Source organism: Amphiura filiformis, chromosome 6 (assembly GCF_039555335.1).
Source record: "Amphiura filiformis chromosome 6, Afil_fr2py, whole genome shotgun sequence".
Taxonomy (NCBI): Eukaryota; Metazoa; Echinodermata; class Ophiuroidea; order Amphilepidida; family Amphiuridae; genus Amphiura; species Amphiura filiformis.
The window spans coordinates 56,641,624-56,663,964 of NC_092633.1; the positions used below are offsets into that span (position 1 = coordinate 56,641,624).

The 22,341-nt window shown below is 41.5% G+C and overlaps 3 protein-coding genes across 3 annotated transcripts in view; all 3 read right to left on the minus strand.

Annotated features, from left to right (window-relative positions):
• LOC140155696 (replication factor C subunit 4-like) overlaps positions 1-22,341 on the minus strand; it is a 443,685-nt gene that overhangs the window by 129,668 nt on the left and 291,676 nt on the right. The gene's annotated exons all lie outside the window — the stretch shown is intronic.
• On the minus strand, positions 18-8,050 carry LOC140154642 (phenolphthiocerol/phthiocerol polyketide synthase subunit B-like). Its single transcript, XM_072177209.1, has 4 exons — positions 7,975-8,050; positions 5,932-6,137; positions 5,415-5,496; positions 18-4,891 (listed from the first exon to the last, which is right to left on the minus strand). The coding sequence occupies exons 1-4, from the start codon at positions 8,048-8,050 to the stop codon at positions 18-20; spliced, it is 5,238 nt and encodes a 1,745-aa protein (XP_072033310.1).
• LOC140154644 (uncharacterized) lies at positions 17,511-17,894 on the minus strand. Its single transcript, XM_072177210.1, has one exon. It carries the CDS (start codon positions 17,892-17,894, stop codon positions 17,511-17,513), a length of 384 nt encoding a protein of 127 aa, XP_072033311.1.

The window sequence follows — 22,341 nt, forward strand, 5'->3', positions numbered from 1 at the left end:
CTCAATCGGATAATTCCCTACTCGAGGAACTTCAAAGAACCGGACTTTGAGATGACGAAATGATGCTCCGCTAACAGACTTTGGCTTCTAAGAACCGCAAATTGCTGAGCTACTCTATTGAAGCCGGAGGTAGAGGCAACGTGTAGTGAGTACAGAGGAACTGATCTTACTCGATTGCAAAGAGATTGAACTAGACCCAGAACCAAACCACTGTTGGATGTAAGATGGTTTTCCTTAGTTCTGACAACAACCCACAAACGACTTATCTTCCTATGGATTGTCCCTGCTATTTGAAGAAGGTCAAGCAGCGTTATTAAACCTTCATCTTCTCCACTGTGTAGGTAGATTACTTCACTTGGTTGCTGGATTCTCTTGAGTGTGTTTGCCAACTGCTGTATCTGTGAGAATGGTTTGATTTTGACTGTTCCTTTCAGAGCAAGTGCCATTTCCTCGCCCAGGGTTTTTGTTTTTGTTGGAACATTCCTCTTGTTGCCTCTGTGCTGAATTGGAGGAGTTACTTTAGTATCATCTTCAAAAACGAGAGTCTGCTCATTAATTCCGATGTTGTTGGTATGTTTTACAGGAGTAGAACTTGGTTTTCGTCCTACCATAACACTGTGATAGAACTCTTTCTCCGTAGATGCAGAAACAACATCTTGTAGACCAACATCTTTCATGACTTGTACCCAACCCTCTCGATGAAACCAACAGCTTTTGTTGAGTATCTGTGTCCGCTCATCTTCGAATACCAGACATACGTCCATAGTGCCAAACCATAATTCCGTCAGGAAGTGAGTGTTTGTACCTTCGATGATGTACAGGTGTCCATTAGGTAAGAGGAGATCATTCATAAATCCAGTACTTCGTCTAGCATCAACAGCAACGTGCAACGTATCAACACATACGACAATGTCAAAACTACCGGGGACAAAACCTTGCTCAGCAACATCTCTATCAACGCTTAGCACTTGATATTGTATGAAGGGACACCCCGGCAACTTTGTTCTTGCCTGTGTGAAGAAAGTAGCACTAACATCCGTGAAGACGTACTCCAATCGGTTTGACATTCCAAATTGTTTCAAAGGCTCAACGACAAATCGTGTAAAACCACCTACTCGTCCTCCAAGCTCCAACACTCTGACAACCTGCTTTGTTTTCAATGACTGTTTCACGGATCGTATGACAGCGTTGGCTGCAGCTTCATAGTAGATTTTCATACTCAAACCATCCCAGAAGTACCTATCTAAGCAGTCTGCTGAGAACATGATCGGAACGCAAGTATGTGGATTACGTAATGTGTCTGGCAATGCTTCGCCAAGACGTTTCGCAAGATGCATTTCTACCTCTAATTCTGGGCAATGTGCAAGAACCTTGTCCATCACTTCAGGTATCCCGTCATACGGAGTGATATCTTGTGTATATCTTGTTTGAACAGCATCGTAGATGGCCATGTACTTATGATATCGTTTTCCTTTGGCTTGTTCTACATCTGGAACTGTATCAAGAGCGTGCTTGATGTAGGAAACACAAATATTCTCGATATCATCTGCCATTTCTTCAGCACGTTTGATGGCACTCGCATCTTTCCCACATATTGCTGTAATGTTAGGTTCTTCAAAATTCTTAGAAACGATTGAAGTTGACAGATTACATGCTTCCAAAGGCTGCAAGTGCATTGTGAAAAAGCATGTCTGTATGTCAAAAGTAGATGTTCTTTTGTCGACATTGTGACATTCCAAGTTTTTGATGATTCCTAAGACGGATCCTGAGTCACTCAGTATAAGAAGATTCGATACCAAGAAATGACCATCACAGTCGACAACGTCAGTGTAAATTATCATTCTGCTTTCTTCAGCTGTGAAGAAGCTTGGTTGTAGGATGATTGATTCTAGGCCAATTGGTCGATATTTGATTGTCGGCTGCTGAACGGTAACAGATGCTGCCTGAAATGCTGCATTTAACGCTGCTAGAAATGCGTGTTGCTTGTTTGTGAGAGATTCCACGTTGACGTAAGTCACGGACTCGCTGTCTCCCAGGTAAACTTCATCAACGACTTGCAGTGCTGTTTCGTTTGTGATTCCTGTCACCTGGAGTTGATGGTAGAAGTCTTCTTTTGACAGATATGTTGAGCACCTATCTAGGACGTCATCTGCATCGAAGTCGGCTTCTTCTTTGGCGATGGCATTGTCATCAGTATCAGTTATTGTAGCTTTGAAGTAGGTGGTATCCTTCTCTGTAATCTCAATGTGATAACCAACTCTTTTCATATCCAGCTTCAGAGCAATTTCTCGATGGCTATCATCTGTGGACCAGCTAAGGGGTTTCAAGAAATGAACGTTTTTAAACGCAGCATTTCTATCCCCAAATACGATCTCAGATGCGTACTTCAGGAACCCACTGCAGGGAAATACAAGAACGTCATCTTCGAAATACTCTGATAGGAAGGCGAACGTGTCTGTGGTAATGTATCCATTTTTGCCCTTGAAAGACCGATCATCCATACCAAGTCTAACGTTCTGGTGATCTTCAGCCTCAATCCACAAACTCTGGTGGTGTTGCCATGGATAAGTTGGAATTGGAGCCCATTGGGCGGCATTGTGAGTTACTTTATTCCAGTTGATGTTAACGCCCAGATTATACAGGTTTCCGAGAGCAAGTAATGCATACATTTGGTCATTAGCATTTCTTCTACCAGACACTACCACGGACATCTGACGCATTGGATCGTTAAAGTGCAGTATCTTTTGGACATCAGATCGCAAAGTTGCAGTGGCAGATACCTCAAGAAAGATAGAAACATCCGTATCGTGTAAAATGGACTCTATGGCTGGCTGAAAGAGAACAGGTCTCCGTATATTTTCCCACCAATAGTCGACGTTAAGAGGATCTTTGTAACATTCACCACTTACTGTCGAATAAAATGATGCAGTGCGATTGCTGCTATCACTGGAGATCACATTATCCATTGACTTCCTGAACTTAGCTTCTATCGGACTCATAAACTGAGTGTGGTAAGCGGCTGTTACCCGTAGTTGTTTAGCTTTCTCGGCATTGCTTTTAACGATAGCACCTATATGGTCACAATTTCCAGAAATTGTTACTGATCCTGGTCCATTGATTGCAGCAATGTGGACGTCTGGATAGCTCTTGCAGAGTGCTTCAGCAGTTTCTCTGTCTGATCTCACAGCCGCCATGCTCCCCGTTCCCGAGAGAGTAGCCTGCTGTGCAGCCCTGTAATAAACAACGGATATTGCCTCTTTTAGGGTAAGAGCGCCTGCAGCATAAGCAGCTGCAATTTCCCCCAAACTGTGCCCTACAACAAAATCAGGGCGAATTCCCCAATGCTTCCACATGTGGAACAAGGCAATCTGAAAGAAGTGGATTGTTGGCTGCAGGATCTCAACCTGTTCAATGATATCTGGAGATTTGGCTTCATTGGGAGAAATACCATTGAAGACACCCGTCCTTTCGATAAGTGACCAGCCACTTAACCTCTTGAAAATGCTATCACATTCATTTATTGTGTCCCGGAACACAATTTCATCCTGATACAGCTGACGCCCCATATTATACCACTGCTGACCTTGACCAGGAAAAACGAAACATATCTTCGGTTTGGAGTGAGCTATATCGTCACCTTTCACTAAGGTGTCTTTGATCTCATCTTGGAGGAAGCTCGTGAGTGTGCTCCGGAAGGTGTCCGATGACTCTGCTACGACAGCAAGCTTGTATGTGTGATGCTCTCGTTTTGTGGCTTGCCAAGACGCTACCTGAAGAGCATCAACATCGCTGCTAAAATGCACCCACTTCTTCGCCAGATCTGTTAATGCTTCCGGGCATTTAGCAGATAACGGTAATATGACATATTTACCCTTCTTGCTTTGGGTTTCTCCAAATTTCCATCCAGCCATCGGAATTTCCCGATCGGTTTCTTGCTTAGGTGCTCCTTCAAATATCATATGCGCCACTGCGCCGGCAAAGCCGAAACTGTTGAGCCCAACTCTGTATGGTTGTTCGGCATCCTCAATTGGTTCGTTACAGGTTTGTACCCTTATGTTGAGACGTTTTAGATTGATAGATGGGTTTATGTTCCTGAAGTTGATTGACGGAACAAGTTGCCTCTTATTTAACATGAGTGCAACCTTGATAGCAGATGTGACACCAGATGCGCATTCGGTGTGCCCAAAATTGCTCTTTACCGATCCTATTTTGATTGGTTCTTTGTTAATGCTACCGAATGTCTCTCCGATTGCTTGGGCCTCAATCGGATCACCGACAGGTGTGCCTGTGCCGTGTGCTTCCACAAACTGTACAGAGGACATTGGAATGTTGAACTTCTCATAAGCCATGCGCATTACCATCTTCTGTGTTTCACTGCAAGGCATGGTAAGACTTTTACTGCTACCGTTACAGGCAATAGCGCTACCTCGTATCACTGCGTATATATGATCATTGTTTTGTAAGGCTGCATCTAAGGGTTTTAGAATGAAAGCTCCCCAGCCTTCGCTGCGTACATAGCCTTTAGCCGTATCGGAAAACGGGCAAGACATACCTTCTGGGGACAAAACGCCTAATGCACTGTAACCTACAGTCACTTCGGGTATGATAACGGGATTTGCACCGCCCGCGAGTACAACGCTACATTCGCCATTCCATAGGGATGAGCACGCTAAATGCATGGCAGTAAAAGAAGACGCGCAAGCTGTATCAACTACCAAGCTTGGGCCTTTGAAATTGAATACATAGGAGATTCGATTGGCTACAACTGAGTGGGCAATACCCGTAAGAGTGTATGGGTTTGTTATGGATGTGTCCATTATCATGATAGGGTAATCCATTCTACCCACTGCGATATAGACACCACAGTCTCCACATGTGGATGGAATAATACCTAGGAATTAAAATGAAATGGACTTACGTCATAAAACTATATACTATATGTGACGTCGGACTGCCGACAATTGCTGGGCAAGTTCATTAGCTTTTATTAGCACTGTGGTTATACTGACACCACGGTCATACATTTATCAAATTAATTAACAAGGTCAAAAGTGATTCTTTGAACTTTAAAGCAGTGCAAGATTTCATCTGGAGAGAGAGTACAGAGTAGTTTACTAAAGAATAATAATTACTCGCGTACTAAGATGCATCGGGAAAGCCTACTGGATTTCCAGCCTACTGAATTATTTAACATAATTATTATAACATTCCTTCTAGAATATAAGAATTTTGGATTTCTATTTTTTACTTTTTTTACTACCTACAATATTGCGTCCTACATATCGGAGAACTTCGTCAAGTTTAAATGATATGGTACAAAATTCTAAAATGTTTATTCACTGAACAAAATTGGTGAATATTCAATGAATGATTCCTTTTAGAACACAGTTGATATGCAATATCAATTAATTTACCTGCATCTTGAAAAGCTTCGTAAGCAACTTCGAGCATGTGTCTCTGTTGTGGGTCCATGGAAGCAGCTTCTCTAGGGGAAATCTGAGGATGAGGATGGGCAGATTTGAACAATATCGTCAATTCTTTGGTTATGTTACCGACGTTAATACTCGCACAAATAGACACTGGCACGTTTATGCCGACTGACTTATAAACATCTCAAAAAAAGTAACTAACCCCCTTAAATAATGGCCATTTTTCAAAAACGGGCAATTGTATTAAAAATCTGTAAAATGTGTTGGAAGCAGAATTTATTTCTGCACATTTTGACACCTTTTTGGCTGTGAAGGGGACTAAAATGTATACTATTAGGTCAATCGGCAAGACAGCCAATCATAACACGTTCCTGCTTTGAGTAACAGATGATGACGTCAGATGCAATGTTCCTAGTTCCGAACTAATTTGGTTTTCTCGGTATTTCAATTCAATGGCACATACATCGGGAAAATACTATGAAATGATATAGTCATAACATACCTGGAAGAAACTATTGTCGAACTTGTCGATGTCATGAATGAATCCACATCGTTTCGTTACCATTTTGCTGTGAACCGATTGATTCTTATGATAGAAAGACTCGATTGACCAACGGTTGGGTGGAATCTCTGATACCATATCACGGCCTTTGACCAACACATCCCAGAACTCTTCAGGAGACGTTACTCCACCTGGCATACGGCATCCTGATTTATTAAAGAAAAGAAAGAAAGAAAGAAGATGTGTTTTGTTTAAATCGTCGCTCCTAATTTTGATTTAATTCACGTGATCAATAATTATTGGTAGGTCCTTAGTCAACAATCTGATTTCTTAATTTTAATCGTCCATCCATATTCACAAAACATACCGTGTCTTAACCAAATACAATCTTAGAATGGTCTATGAAGCATGTTTTCCATTGTTTCGGGCAAAATGCTTCGGCCATTATTAAATTGGTCACTGACTTAACAGCATATTAACACTTTACCTGGCAGGTGACTGTTAATAAATGATGAATAGAAAGTCATGTGTAAGTGTCCCACTTGTGAAAGTGGTACCATCATCTCTGTTACCATTGTTCTCACGCAAAGGTGTGTTTGTGCAGGTCTCGAACCAATAAAGCAGGCTTCAGCTGTCAATGTACACACTTCTTTAATTTGGCGCCCACTAGACTTCTCCGTAGTCCACTTGCCCATTTTGCATACTCTGGCTATTACATTTAAGCATAAAACTCTGATTTATATTGATTTGTGTGCAACTGATAGATTTTCACATCTGTATCTGATCTTTTCAGTCACCGCACTCCCTCAGTTTGTTAGCTTCCCAAGTGGACTACTGACTTTGCCTTGCGGTTAAGATTTTAACACGGGACTCTATGGAGAGTTACGCCAATTTCTGGCCTAACTAAAATTGGCCATGATGTAATGCATCTTTAAATGGATCTGCCTTGTGATTGGTCGCCCATATCTCGCTATAGTTTAAATCTTCCGGGCCCGCGCCAGTACCATTAACTACACCGTACATAACTATCTGTGGTATTTGCGGCGCTTTTGTGTTGACGCGAAAGTTAATCTCTCATCAAACATCTAGCGCGTCTTGTACTATACCATGCTTAGTACTTGTGGTTAATAGACTGATAAACAAGTATGCTCGACAGTGTGTTTTTAGAGAGCAAAGCCCCGGGGTAAAGTTCTGCTTAAAATTCAAAGTCCATAGTCGGATTTTCGGGGTTCGCTATCAATAAACTGGTAGATTCCAAAATCAGAATTGTTCAGTATTAAAGTGAGCCATTATAATTATGCAAGATAATGTTGCATTCAATTACTTTTATTGTCACTAATCATCTGATATTTTTAACTCTTTATGACCATTTCACTATTGAATACTTTAATTTTGATAAACATCAGTATAATTTTGAGTTCAACGAAATGGGTTCATCATGACTAATAATAACATATTTTTAATAAAATTCGATTATGGCATAGTCTAGGCACCCACCTGATTTTAGGCGCTTCATTTAATTAAAATGAATGTCCTTGCTGATCGATTACACATCAGAAGCCCCACGTGGCGTAGCTGGAGTTGTGTCGCCCGGGGATACAGATGCCACCCCCCGTTTCTGAAGCAATTGCATAAATACGTCTAATTTGGTTATAGTCAATTTCGGTCTTAAAATGCCAGCGACTATACACTGTAAATCCAAGTGTTTAGGGTTTCTGTAACCCTTTTTAAACACTGCAAGGTGTTTAGGTGTCCTATACCTTTACTGTGTAAATGAAAAATTCAACACCTTGCAGTGTTTAAAACCATAAACACTTGGATTTACAGATTCAAGTCGTGTTAAAATGCTTACGAAGCGCGCGAAACTGTGACTTTTACCGCTTGGGGGGCGCAGAATCGATCGTGGGGGCTGAATTGGTCGATTCGGCGCTCCTCCTAAGACGCCCAGGGCCTGTGCCCTCCCTTGTCCCTCCCTAGCTACGCCACTGCCCACAGTCCAGCTATGGTGCGAGACCGTTTTTTATGGTTTTAGATGACACTCACCGATCCCAACAATTGCGATGGGGAATTTGCCTCTACTGTCTGAAGTCTGGTGGGAAATTTGTTCCTCCATATTCATGGTGTTAAGAACTGCTTCTTGACATTATAAAAAAGTGAATACAATCCGAATATTTTCTGAAATAAAAAAAAACAAAAAATACATTATGATTAGAAATTGATACCTGGCTTGCCTAAAATGAATCGAATGTATGAAAAAATCACAACAATTAATAAATAGTAGTATTTTTTACACGTCACAATCTAGAAGCATAAAACAAGTAGTTTTGTTCCTATCACGTATAACACATTGTTATCCCGTTATGATAATTTTCACTAATATTCTGTTTTGTTAAAATAAACATGTTGCTGCAACTTTCATTTATCGCAATTTTCCACATCATGAAGTCACAATAACCGGACATGTCAAATATGCGCCGGAATGACAATCCCTACCGTGGGATCCCTACAAACAAGCCAGTGATTTAGGGCATATAAGTTTGAAGTTCGCGCCCGGGGGTACTCTCAGTATATGAGGCAAAGGAGAATGTGCCCTTCAATATGGGTAGTATTTTATGCGAAATTTCCTTAGACATGTGTCTACAGTATAAAAAATTAACCCTGGGACATGGGTCTACTTTTATTTTACACCAATTTTAACCTAAAATAAGTTTTTCGCATATGAACCTGTATTAACAACAACAAAAAAAACCCTTAAATATGGGTTCCTATTTCGGGCAACATTATCCTTTTAATCGAAATTGGTACAGATTCGGCAGCTTGAGCCCCCTCAACACACCCACCACAACCCCACAACCCTGTTTGAACTGAATCCAACCCCGGTATACTCGGTTAATACGCAGTCACTTGGTATATTCGGAGATATTTTGTATCTCTTCGTCGTATACGTGAGGAAAATATTATTATTAATGCTGGTGTACTTCATAAACTTGTGACACTCGCCGTTTCATTTTAAAGTAGCATAGCCTGTTTTTGATTCTTCGATATAGCCAAGCCAAGGTGAGTGTTTTAATTATGAAACGCGAATTCAAATGCATTTGACTGAGCTCATAGGTACATTGAGTGGTAAACCATATTAGAAGCTTTAATATTTGACTATTTTGAAGAGAATTTAAAACTTACTTCTCTTGGACGCAACATACAGGGCTCAATTTTTTTTAAATCACAATATAATACAAATTTTATGACAAATTATAAAATTTTGATATTTTTCAATTTTTGATATATAACAGTCCTCGAAGTAAATTATATAAATCTAATGATATATTCTTAAAGTGTATGTAGCAGGGAGGAAAAGCCGACGGTCAATTGAAAATTTTGACCTTTCATATTGAAGATATGGATTTTTTTCCCAAAAAGACCTAATTTTTTTTGGTGTTTTGGGGAAAAAATCCATATCTTCAATACGAAAGGTCAAAATTTTCAATTGATCGTCGGCTTTTCATCCCACCTACATACACTTTAAGTATAAATCATCAGATTTATAAAGTTTACTTCAAGTACTGTTAAATATCAAAAATATCAATTTTTAATGATTTGCCATAAAATGTGTATTAAATTGCGAATTTCAAAAAATCAAAATTATTTGATATCAGAATGACATTCTTCGTATTCAAAATGCAATTCGATATGTCTGATGTGCTCTAATGTCCCAAAATAAATACTGTCCAAACGTTCATACCCCACCCCTTAACTCTTGACTATTTATGGAATAGTTTGAGTATAATATGGCCCTGCTATACCGGGCTGCTATAGCAAAGATGTTTTGAAATTGATGACCGGAATACGCCTATAAAAGCGATTGAGTTACCATTGCTCCTTTATCGGTCATTATAAACATTACCATGATAATATACAAAAACGCAATTTCCTAATTTTCCGATCGACATTATTTTGTTTGCCTCAATAGGCCATTCATGTATAGGCCGTCGTCCCGGTGTTGTCACTTAACATTGACTATGTGTACCCATGATCGTTCCCAATTTCGCGAAAAAATGGGTTATTTTTAAACTATGTTCGCAGCGATATTTAAAAAATAGGGTTGTTTTTGACGACGGTGTACTCGAAATTAAAAAATAGGGTACATATTTCTGTGAATCATCATCATCATAATGTTGAAATCCCAAGAAATCTTACCATTTCTCGCTCAATTTACTCCCCGATTTCACTTTTGTGAAACTTTTTGGCCTTCCTAATATCCCGGCCTAAATATTCAGCAACACGCTCGACTCGGTTTTATTTGTTTCATGGTTTGTTTACACCGATTACATCACTGGGGACTTACCCAGTTTGGCCGCTGATTCCATGAAACTTTTTTCATTGGCTTTATTAATGACGCACATACCCGGCCTCCGGAGCCTTGACAAACTGGGTACCCACAAACCGAGCCACAAACTCTTCAAAATGGCACCTGATCATAAAGGAATTGTTCCTTCTGAACCTTTTGAAGTTGTAGTCAGCAGGGCGAAAACCGCAAATCGCTCACTATTTGGTGACCGGCAAGCTAGAGGTTTTTCTTGAAAATATCTAAAGATGGTGCTGATATAGTGGTTTGAGTGAGGGAATTCGTGGCAAATGCCAGAGTTCGTAATTTTTGTCAGTCAGTTTATGTATTGGTCACATTCAAGCTTTATTTTGCAAAAAAAAAAAAAAAAAAATGGGAGGAAAGATTACATTGTTGATAACTGTATCATAAAAAACACATGATGCATCCTATTGGATGTATTTGTATATATTTTTCTGTTATTTTCCTCATTTATATATTAAAAGGACAACGGAGTAAAACAATGAATCAGAACAAGTGTTTTTGTGTGTGTTCTTGAAATGTTAAAAAAGGGATACTTTTGTAAAAGTGTACTTGAAATGCAAAAAATAGGGTATTTCTTAAGGCTAATTTGTACGCGTTTTCATGTAAAATAGGGGTAAAAAATGACGAAAATGTTCTTGAAACCGCGCAAAATAGGGGGGTATTTTTGACTTAGGGAACGATCATGTGTTACGCCTTTGACAACACCGGGGCCGTCGTCTTCTGCGTGTTATTCTGCCGGATTCCATAGCATGCATAGCGACGGTGGCACAGCGTCTTCCACACCCAGCTTCGGCCACATTGATTAGAAAACGTCCTAATAAACCCCCTTACCTGGCTAATCACTTAAAATCACAGCCGAAAATCGAACTGAATCGCAGCGGAGAACCTAAAACCCGGAATTCACGCGTTGTCTGTCACATCGAAAAACCGCGCCTGGAAACGCGGGGAAAACGTCGGGAAAATACCGTAAAAAGTTATACGTTTCATCAGAACTATCATCTTAATACTGCTTTAACTAATAGACCCTACTGTTAATATGGATTTTAAAAATTCTACGATTACAATAAATACAATCTGAGATACAATGAGATAAAACTTCCTAAGGTTTTATAATAACGTAAAATTTATAATATTACCATTGATTTGGAGCTGCATCGCCTGTAGAAGCATGGTTTGGAAAAATATCCAATTTTTAATTGCTTTTACTGGCTGTTTACGCATATTTATATTGATATCATGATGATAAAATGACACGTTTTATTGGCATTTAATTAATAATATAATTTATGACCATTGTTTTCGAGGTACAGATGCAGGTGGTTTGAAAAAGTTGTGTAAAATTTCTCAAAAACTGTTATAGAATAATGAAATGGAATGCTTTTGATAAAAGTATTTTTGAAAAACACAAGCATTTCAAAGGAAAAGGTCAAAAGCAATAAAAGATGATAATAATAATATTTATATGACTTACCAAATATAAAACAACATACAAGCAAGTAAATGGTAATTCAGGAAAGAACAATAGACTTGCAAGTCCAAACACAGAGTGCTTTCCTTTCCTGTTACATGATGGAACAAATTTGATTGGTTCCATTTTTATATGCCCCCCTGTGGTTCCCACGAGGGGTCTTAAAAATAGTCCCATCATGTTGTAATGTATCTCAAATTATTCCTCTTATAACACAAAACAAAAAATCAATTGTCATATTTTTCTATAGTCATATGGAAAGGTTTCTATACAAAAGCGATTCTCTTATAATCCATCATCCGCACGGAGTATTAAATTTATATTTATCGTATAGGAAGTCGACACTGTGCAATGCAACCCGGATCCTGGTAAAACTACATTAATGTTATCATACAATGCAACCCGGGTCCTGGTAAAACTACATTAATGCTATCATACAATGCAACCCGGGTCCTGGTAAAACTACATTAATGCTATCATACAATGCAACCCTGGTCCTGGTAAAACTACATTAATTTTAGATATAATGCAACCCGGGTCCTGGTAAATCTACATTAATGCTATCATACAATGCAACCCGGATCCTGGTAAAACTACATTAATGCTATCGAGCAATACAACACGAGTCCTTGTAAAACTTCTATTACAATGCAACCTGGGTCCTGGTAAAACTAGAATGCTATCATACAATTACAACCCTGATCCGGGTAAAACTACATTAAAGCTCTTTTTTTAACAAGTTCATCTGGATTGTTGTTAAAATGGTTTTGAAGGTTCATTATATCAAATCCAGTAGTAAAAGATGGTATATTTACTCACGTATTCAGTGACGTTTCTATGATAATCTATCATCTTCTTCAGACTGGCAACCCATACCACTGCTCACTGTCCTTTTGGCGAACGCCATAGGGGGCGTGGTGATGAGTTGGTCAAAGATCAACACCAAAAATGCTCAGTCTATAATACTGTGACGGGACCGAGCGGCTAGGTACTTAGCAAGTGGTTTTATAGGTGGGTTTGCCGGAGCTAGAATCCGGCTACGCACTGGAGGAGACTGTGATGGACCTCAAAGAACTGCAGTGACACCTCGTTTTACTTCAACAATGTATTACTGTTTTATTCGTGGCACTTGTCTTATCTGTATAACATACTACGGCTTCCAAAATACACTTTATCTCCACAAAGTAATACCATCTCACATATTGATCAACATCAGCTTTTAATCTGGCCAGCAGGCTGCCTCACGCGTCACAGTAACCGGGCAGCAGGTAACAGTAAACACAAGTTGCCTTACCACCAATACACGCTTCACAACGGCAACAGTCTGATTGGTAAACCCGGGCCAAATTAACATGCTAAAATACGCCACACCAGAATCTAGAACGATCATCACCGGAGTGGGGAAATTTCCACTCCGGCGAAACCGCATGGTAAGCAGCCAATCAGCGAGGCTCAGTACCAGTTAATTGATTGATTGATAATGACGTAATGCAATTCGTTTAAATTCGCCTTTAAAAAGGCGCACTACGTGATTTGGATAATAAAATTAAAGGATACTACTTTATAATATTTAATATTTCGAATCCCGTCACACAGCCCCCTCCCAACATTATTGGCGCTCCGTCAAAATGTGATCTTTGAAACACTAACGGGGTTCGAAATTGTCTTACACTACACATATATATATGGGCAATTCCACGGTAACTCGTGCTACACTTTATGGTGTCCTTTTACATACTTTGTGCTCCAGCTTTTTAAAAGTATTTGATTAGAATCTGTATTTTTTGTATTTTAATACCCAACATTCAAGGCTAGATCCTCATAGTATTGCTAAATGAATATATCAACTTTTGTACGTATGGGACAGCTGCGAAAAACGGTAACTCGTGCTACGAGCAGAGGACATGCTAAAAAATCACTCATTTTTATTTTGATTGTGTCCTAAAACAAAAAACATTAAAGCCTAATTGATTATATGATAAGTAACTGCTATGCTAAGGTTTATCTTGGTATAACTTAAAAAGTTTTGTCCCTCATAGTTTTACATTGACTGGCAAAAAACATGGTAACTCGTGCTACGGTAACTCGTGCTACAGTTTGTCCGGCCATATATAAAGTGGTTAATGTTCTTTTAAATGTCAAAGTTTCTTGATAAAAATTCCTCAATGACTGGTATATGATCAAATAACCCAATCTATGTACATATAACCAACATATACTTTGATATTTATGATAACACCAAAAATAACCCAATTTATGTACAAATAACACCAATACAGTGCATGTATCAGCATACAATGTACCACACACATTACATCCCAACATTACATACATGTATACATATATGTACTTCATCCCTTGCTCCATCCTGTTTGGATATTTCATACATTGTAGGGCTTAAATTTCAACAGTTAAATTGAACAGTCAACAATTGATAGATTGATAGGTTATTTCACCCTAAATTAGTTCACAAAACTTGTAATCTTCGTGGTTCTTTACAATGATCGGCTCTGTAAGTTTCTTTAAATTAAAAAACTGCTTTCTGAGGTACCGGTATAGAATGTTTGGTCATCTTTTGGTTGAGATCATTTCCTGTGATTTCCTGATTGGTGCATTACTGAATACAGTTTGCACGATTTCAATCACTTCACCTGGAAAATGAGACCCATTATACTCAACAACATGAACAAATTTTGTATCAATCATACAAATCTCAGTATCAACTTGAAATGTCATTGTGGCTGTTAGCTAGTCTCAGGATTTCCAGTATCTATATTTCTTGGGCTAGATTTGGGGGGGGGGGAGGAACTAAACATTTTGGTTGAATCATTTTGACCATGTATTAGTTAATGGGATATATACTAGAGCATTTTTTTAGAGAGACTGTACAAGTTTAAGTCTTCGAGCTTCAAAAAAAAGGACTTTATTTTGGTAAAAATTTGGTATATTTACACTATTTTGGCGCATGATCAGGGTGGAACCGGCTCCTTGAACCTTTTCTCTATCTTTGCCTTCCATATTTTTACTTTCATTTTTCTGTCAGAAGGGCACTTTTATCTTTAATATTTGGCCCCCACACATGTGTGTTTGCCAGGTTGTTTCTTTGTTTTTTTTCTTTGTTCGGCTGCTCGGGCGGAAGCAAATTGATTAATCCACTGTGCAGCTTCAACACAATAATTGATCAACTTCATACTTCATATACTATGGTAGATAGATAGATAGATAGGTATGGTGATAGGATATGGTGGCTTGATGTGCTGTATAGTTTTGTGTTATGTTATTTGCATATTTATGAATATTAATGAGCTTATTTGCATATTTTGCCTACATTTTCATTAATCCACTCTGCAGCTTAAATGCATTAATAACCAATCAACTTCAAACTTGGTTTGGTGATTGGATATTGTGACCTGATGTTTGTCATGTTATTTGCATATTTATGAATATTAATGAGCTTATTTGCATATTGCATATCATTTGTATTTACAAAACATTGTTATTTACACACTTTTGAGTGAGTGCCACCTTAATTTACGAATCGCGTAATTCTAGTTTGCCAGGGGGAAGTCTGCCCCACCTGCCCCCCCCCCCACTGGCTACACTACTGCTAGAAAGTTGTTACCATGGTTACATAAATGCATATTCATGCAGTTGGGAGATACCTCTATTGCTGCCAAGTGGTATTTTGCATTACCTTTGCTGGTACAGGGGGGGAAGTGGGCTATGGTAACTCGTGCTACATCGGTAACTCGTGCTACTGGTAACTCGTGCTACAGTTTTTAAGGGGTCATTATTATGTGGTGGATAGTGTTTTGTATTTCAATTTCTTATTTTTATTCAAGGTACTACTAGTAGAAGGAAAATAATAAGTGGCATCAATTAAATTGCCCACATTTTGTAAATATATTAAAAAATGCATCTCTCGGTAACTCGTGCTACACCATATTTAGTGTTATGAAAACACAATGAAAGGAAAAAATTAGCGGGGGGGTTATTTAAAATGTGATGGATATTTCTTGAAGACCATATTTCATAGATATAAAATGTACCAAATTAAAAAGAAAAGTGCCCCTGTTTAATAAAGTAGGCCCACTTAGAAAATATCTAAGTTGAACAGGATTTTTCCACTAAAAATACACTCTCCGAAGAAATTATTTTTTTTGAACAAAATGTTAGAAAAATGCAGAAAAAAGTTTAGAACTTGAACATTACATCTGTTTGGAATAATATGAAAGTTAAAAGAAATACCTAGAGGCAATTTTATTTTTTTGAGTCATGTCCACTTTTGCTTGGAATTGCCCATATACAAATTTTACTCTACAACATTTTTAAATATATAGCGTCTTATGCTCCTCCCGGCTCAGTCATGGCAATGGTAGTCAGCTTAATCATCTGGCATGCCTGAAGCCAACAAATTCCTGGCAATGGTAGTCAGCTTGATCATCTGACATGCCCGAGGCCAAAATTATCCTTTGTCCAACATGGAGTCGGTCTTCTGATGACAGTAGATCCCTAGTCTTCTTCAGCCCCTAGCTGCGACCATTCTTCTAGGCTCTGTCGATACTCTCCTTCCTCCTTCTCTTTTCTTTCTTGGTCCATGATTTGCCGCTCGAGCTCTTCTAGTCTCTGTATCTCTTCCTCTGCCTCCTCGATCTTCCTGTCCAATTGTCGCTTCTCATGTTCCTTCCTTTCTACCCGCTCTTGCTGTTTCTTTAACTTCCTTTCTGCTCTTTCTAATTTCCGCTCCAGCATACCCAACTCGTTTTCCTGCGCACTGACCCTCCGTTCTCTTTCCATTAACTCCATCTCCCACTGCCAACGTTCCCGTCTCCTCATTTCCATCCAGTGCTGATAGTACCCTTCCGCCTGACTCATTCTCCTCTCCCTCTCTCTTAATTCTCTCTCCCAGACTTGGTACTCACGGCAGAAATCTTCTCGCCATCGTTCTTTTTCCTTCTCCCATTCTTCATCCACTCTTGCTCTATTAGAAGCCATGTCGATTTCTGTAATATAAGAAAATACAAGGGATTAATACTTTACAATAATCTCTCCTGGTTTACTCTTAGGCTAACGGTACCTAATGGGTCTCTGTCTGACTCGGCTTGGATTCCGACGTCCCACCCACATTTGGGGTCCATATGTGTCTTTCACATTAGGTGTTCCTTTAGGTTCTCCTGCACCTCCAACCTGCTCCTCCATACGTCCACTCCCTGGGACTCTATTGCCTTTTCCCCATCGTGGAACGTGTCGCACTGCTACATCCGGATTGAACTGGACTCTCTTTTTCTCTTCCGCCCTCATTGGGCGTTTCCTCAAGATACTAGGTCTCTCCGTGTCCGGTTTCGTACTTGAGTTCTTCTCCTCAGTTCCTTGACTCTCTGCAGGTTTGTCCACATTTGCTACAGGGTCATCTGGTTTAGGTGCTTCCACTAATCCTTCCACCTCTGGCAACACATCGGTCTCCAACTCGGACTGCTTCTCTGCCGGGACTGGAGCTTCAAACACCCATGGTTCTAGCTCTGGTCCTTCATATGGTTTGAGGCGGTCCGCATGCACAACCTTTAATTTACTTCTGGCCGTTTTCTGTATGCGGAAGGTGACATCCGATAGTGCTGTCACCACTAGATAGGGACCTTCCCATGGCAGTGTGAGTTTCTTTGACAAGCCAGGTCTCCTCTTGACATCAAACAGCCACACAAACTGACCCTCCTTATAGATAGGATCTCGTGTTCGGCGGTCATAGTTTCACTTCTGGCGCCTACTACTCGCTTCCAGAGCATGCCTAGCTCTCTCGTGTACACCTCTCATTCTCTCTCTCAACTCTTCTGCATAGTCAGTTGCACATTCTCCTTCTCCAGGCACTGCACCAAACACTAGGTCAACTGGGGCAGATACTTCACGGCCTAACATCATCATATTAGGGCTTTCACCGGTAGATGCTTGTACACTTGATCTATATGCAAAGCCCACATAGGGTAGACACTTGTCCCACTCCTTCTGGTCTTGTAGTGGCAACAACATCAGCGACACTGCATTGGTTATGGTACGATTGTACCTCTCCACTAAACCATCAGACTTCGGGTTATAAGGGGTAGTTCTTGTCTTGGTGATGCCCAGTATCTTGCACATTTCACTGAAAACTTCTGACTCGAAGTTCCTCCTTGGTCTGAGTGCAGTTCCAGGGGAACTCCAAACCGGCACACAAATTCATGCACTAATTTGTTTGCTACTGTCTCAACACGCTGGTCAGGTATGGCGTATGCCTCCATCCATTTAGTCCAGTAGTCTCCTACCACAAGGACATATGAATTTCCTTGGTGAGTCTCTGTAAGGGGCCCTAGGACATCGATTGCCACTCGCTCTAGAGGGGCTCCAACACGGGTTTGCTGCAACGGGGCTCGACGTTTGCACGGAGGGTTCTTCTTACGGGCACAGTCTACGCACTGCCGCACATAAACTCTGACATCATCGCTCATACCAACCCAGTAGTACCGTTCTCGCAGCCTTGGCAAGGTTTTCTCTCGACCCAAATGGCCTGCAGTCTTCGATGCATGCAGTGCATCAAGTGCCTTCCTCCTTAATGACTTCGGAAGCACTAGTAGCCATTTGAATTCTTTGCCATCGTCACTTTCCCATCGCTTCAGAAGGACGCCCTCTTTCACCGTCAACATGTCCCACTGGCCCCAGTATGTCTTTAGTGCAGCTGACTGATGTGCAACGTCTTCCCATTTGGGTCGTTCCCCCCCCAGATTCCTTCAACACTATAAAGGGTGACATGGTCTCATCAGCCATTTGAGCTTCTCGGATAGAAGTCAGCGAAACTTCAGGCATGGTAGTGATACGCCTTAGCCATACTTCAGTGTCACTGTTCTCTGCTGCTTCTGTCACTGGTGTGTCCAGCATAACACCAACTCCTTCAACCTCAAGAGTGTGCTCTCCACCGCTACCATACTCGTTTTCAGTGCTGACGTGGGCAATCTCAGCCCCCTCATGACTTTCCAGCTCGAGTTCTGGCTCTGTCTGGGTCCCAATTTCATTTGTGGCCATAGGAACCTCGTATGTCTCTACTAACTCAGCCTCCTCAACTTCCGCCTCCTGTCTTTGGCTTTCTTCTGCCTCTTTGGCCATCTGCCCTTCCCATCGACCACACTGTTTACATGGGCGCCTGGACAAGCCATCTGCATTCTGGTGACGCCTACCAGGGCGATACTCAAGGCAGAGATCAAAGCTTTGCACTACTTCTAACCACCGGGCGAGTTGGCCTTCCGGATTCTTGAAGTTCGACAGCCACCTTAAGGAGCTGTGATCTGTCCTCACCTTCACTTGGCCCCCTCCCAAGTAATGTCTGTACTTCTTCAAGAACTCCACAATTGCTAGCAGCTCTCGCCTCGTCACACAGTAGTTCCTCTCAGCTCTCTTCAGGGACTTGCTACCATATGCTATCACCTTCTCTTCTCCTTCTTGCTCTTGTGACAGTACACAACCGATTGCAAAATTACTTGCATCTGTGTCCAGGATGTACTGTCCTGCTGATTTAGGGTAAGCAAGAATTGGCGCCGTTATCAATGCTTCCTTCAATGTGCCAAAGGCTTTCTCACAATTCTCATTCCACTGGAACTTTGCACTTTTCTCCGTCAACCTGTGCAATGGTGCAGCCGTATCAGCAAAATCACGTATGAATCGCCGATAATATGACGCTAGTCCCAGGAAGCTACGGACCTGTGTCTGTGTAACTGGCGTCGGCCAGTCCTTCACGGCTTCTATCTTGTCCGGGTCTGTGTGTATCCCCTTCTCGGACACAATATGCCCCAAATACCGGACCTCTTTCTGCAGTAGGGAACATTTGCTTGGCTTGACCTTTAACCCTGCACTTCCAAATCTGTCAAACACTGAGGACAACCTTGTCAGGGACTCTTCAATTGTACGGCCAAATACAATGACATCATCTAGGTAGACCAGTAACGCTTCCCAACGCAGGCCTGCCAGCACATTGTCCATCAACCTCTCGAATGTGGCAGGTGCGTTGCACAGCCCAAAGGGGAGTACATTCCAGGAATACAGGCCACTTGTTGTCCTGAATGCAGACTTGTCACGGGCATCTTCGTCCAGCTCTACTTGCCAGTAGCCTGACGCAAGGTCCAAAGTAGAAAAGAACTTCGCCTCTCCTAGCGCATCGAGCGAGTCGTCAATCCGCGGAAGCGGATAAGCGCTTTTGACGGAAGCTTCGTTCAATTTCCTATAATCTAAACACAGCCTCTTTGACCCATCCTTCTTCTTTACAAGAACCACTGGACTTGCCCATGGGCTATCAGAAGGTTGTATCAGACCCTTGTCCAATAACTCAGCCACTTGTCTCTCAACTTCTGTCCTCTGCTCAGGTGAAGAGCGTCTCAATGGCTGTCTAATAGGCTGGGCACCCTGTGTGTCAATGCTATGCTGGACCAACTTGGTACGCCCTATGTCATACTCGCCCCTCGAGAATATGTCCTGATACTTGACGAGTAGCTCGAAAATCTGTCTCTTCCCCTCAGGCTCTAAGTCAGTGGCACACCGTTCATACAATTCTTTCAGGTGCTCTGGAAGTTCCACGTCTGCTCCCACTTCTTCACATCTGCGTACCGACTGTTCGCATTCAACTTCCACATCTTCTTCCTCAATCTGGAGCAAACGGGCAACTACCTTTCCCGCCTTAAGCACCTTTTCTTCTGAGCCCAAATTCATAATTCTCACTGGTATGGTTTCCGAGCTAGCGTCTACTACGGCTCGGGCTACCATCAAGTCATCATCTTCTATCCCCTGATCTATGGGTTCCACCAAGCACATCATGCTTCCTCTCCTATTACCAGCCAAGCATGCAGGGACCACCATTTCATGTTCTGCAGGTATACGAATCTCTGATGACGTAACCAGCTTTGAATACAATGGTTTGTCATCTTTTGTGCGACAATCCACTCTCTCGCCACGAATTATCAGCTGCAGACTATCAAAATCTATCTTAGCTCCGCACTTCCTCAGAAAATTCGTTCCCAGCAAGTTATCGCTGACTTGTGCAACGTAGACTGGCACACTCTCAACATGACCACCAACTTGCACTTCCATATAGGCTGACCCCATTATCTGCACTCTGGACCCATCAGCCTGTCGCAAGTATACTTTCTCTTCTTTCAAGGGTGGTCGTCTCGCCTGCGGGATCTGACGGTACTGCACTGGTGTTAATGTCACTTTGGAGGCCCCTGAATCAACACAAAGCATTACTCTCTCTCCCTGTATGACAGTTGAAACCCATAGATCCTTTATTTCCCCGGGCTCATTCTCCCCTATCCCCAAGGCGAATTCTCTTATGTCCGTGAGAAATTCGGTCTCCCCGGTGTCTGCCTCTGGTTGTTCCCCTGTCTCGCAAATTGGTTCGGCACGCCCGCCATCGGTCTCCAGCCTTGGTCCCTCCTCACAGGTGGCCTCCCCCAGGACCATTGGTTTGGCCTCATTTCGTTTCCCTGCCATCTTGCAGGACAATTCCGGTACATGTGTCCTTCCTGATGACACTCAAAACATGCCAACGGGCGTTCACATTGCCACCAAATATGATCACGGCCTCCACAATTGCGACACTCACTCCACTGGTCTACCCTTCCACCAGCTTGCTGGGGACAGGACCTCTGCATATGCCCTGGCTCTCCACATTTGAAGCATCTCCGTGGGAAGTCTTGACGGGCTGGAGAACGCGGACTCACTCTACCATTTGGCGGTGGTTGCTGTGCCTTTGCTGCAGGAGATGGCCGAGGACCCTTATTAACTGGACCTTGGCTCACGCCACTCATCGTCTTCTCCATTCCTTCCACCTTCTCTAGCAAGACCCTCACCATCTCATCTTGGCTCTGGTATCCAAGACTATCACTCCTCTCTACCCTACCAGAGGCAACTTCGGGTCTGGCCTGCTTTACTGACCTCAATTCACGCTCCATCTCGCTCACACGCGCAATCAACTCACTCACTTCAGAATCTCTGGGTGAGTAGTCTCTCTCTTCAGTCGCTATTCTACTATAGCCAACCTGCTTCCCACGACCCCTGGTTTGTTCCGTCTTGCAGAATGACTCTACATTCTCGGCAAGCCCTATCGCGTCCACCAGAGTTTTTGGCTGTAGAAACGAAACAAAGAACGTTTGATGAAATAGTTACTAGTCTTTTGAAGACAATGAAATCCGATGATCGGAACAAGCCACCTGGTGAAGTCTATGAAATGGAAGTTAAAGACGAAGATATCAGTGTGAAGACGAAACATGAGAAAAGATAACCATTCAATTAGCACAATTTATGAAGTGTTAACCTCACTTCCTAGACAAGTAATTAAACAAGTTGTCAAAAACTATAATGGCAAGACGTTTGGTATTATATTTTCTCCTTCTTTATACATGGCAACAGATGTTACCATCACATAAACCTGGTTTTCCAGTCATGCTAATGCAAATCTGGTCAGTCTCAGAGATTATTCATCATTAAGATACACCTGTGACGTCTCGCTTTTGTTTGATCGCTTATTTAGCACGAATGGAACGAGAGTTGGAGTACCACACCATAC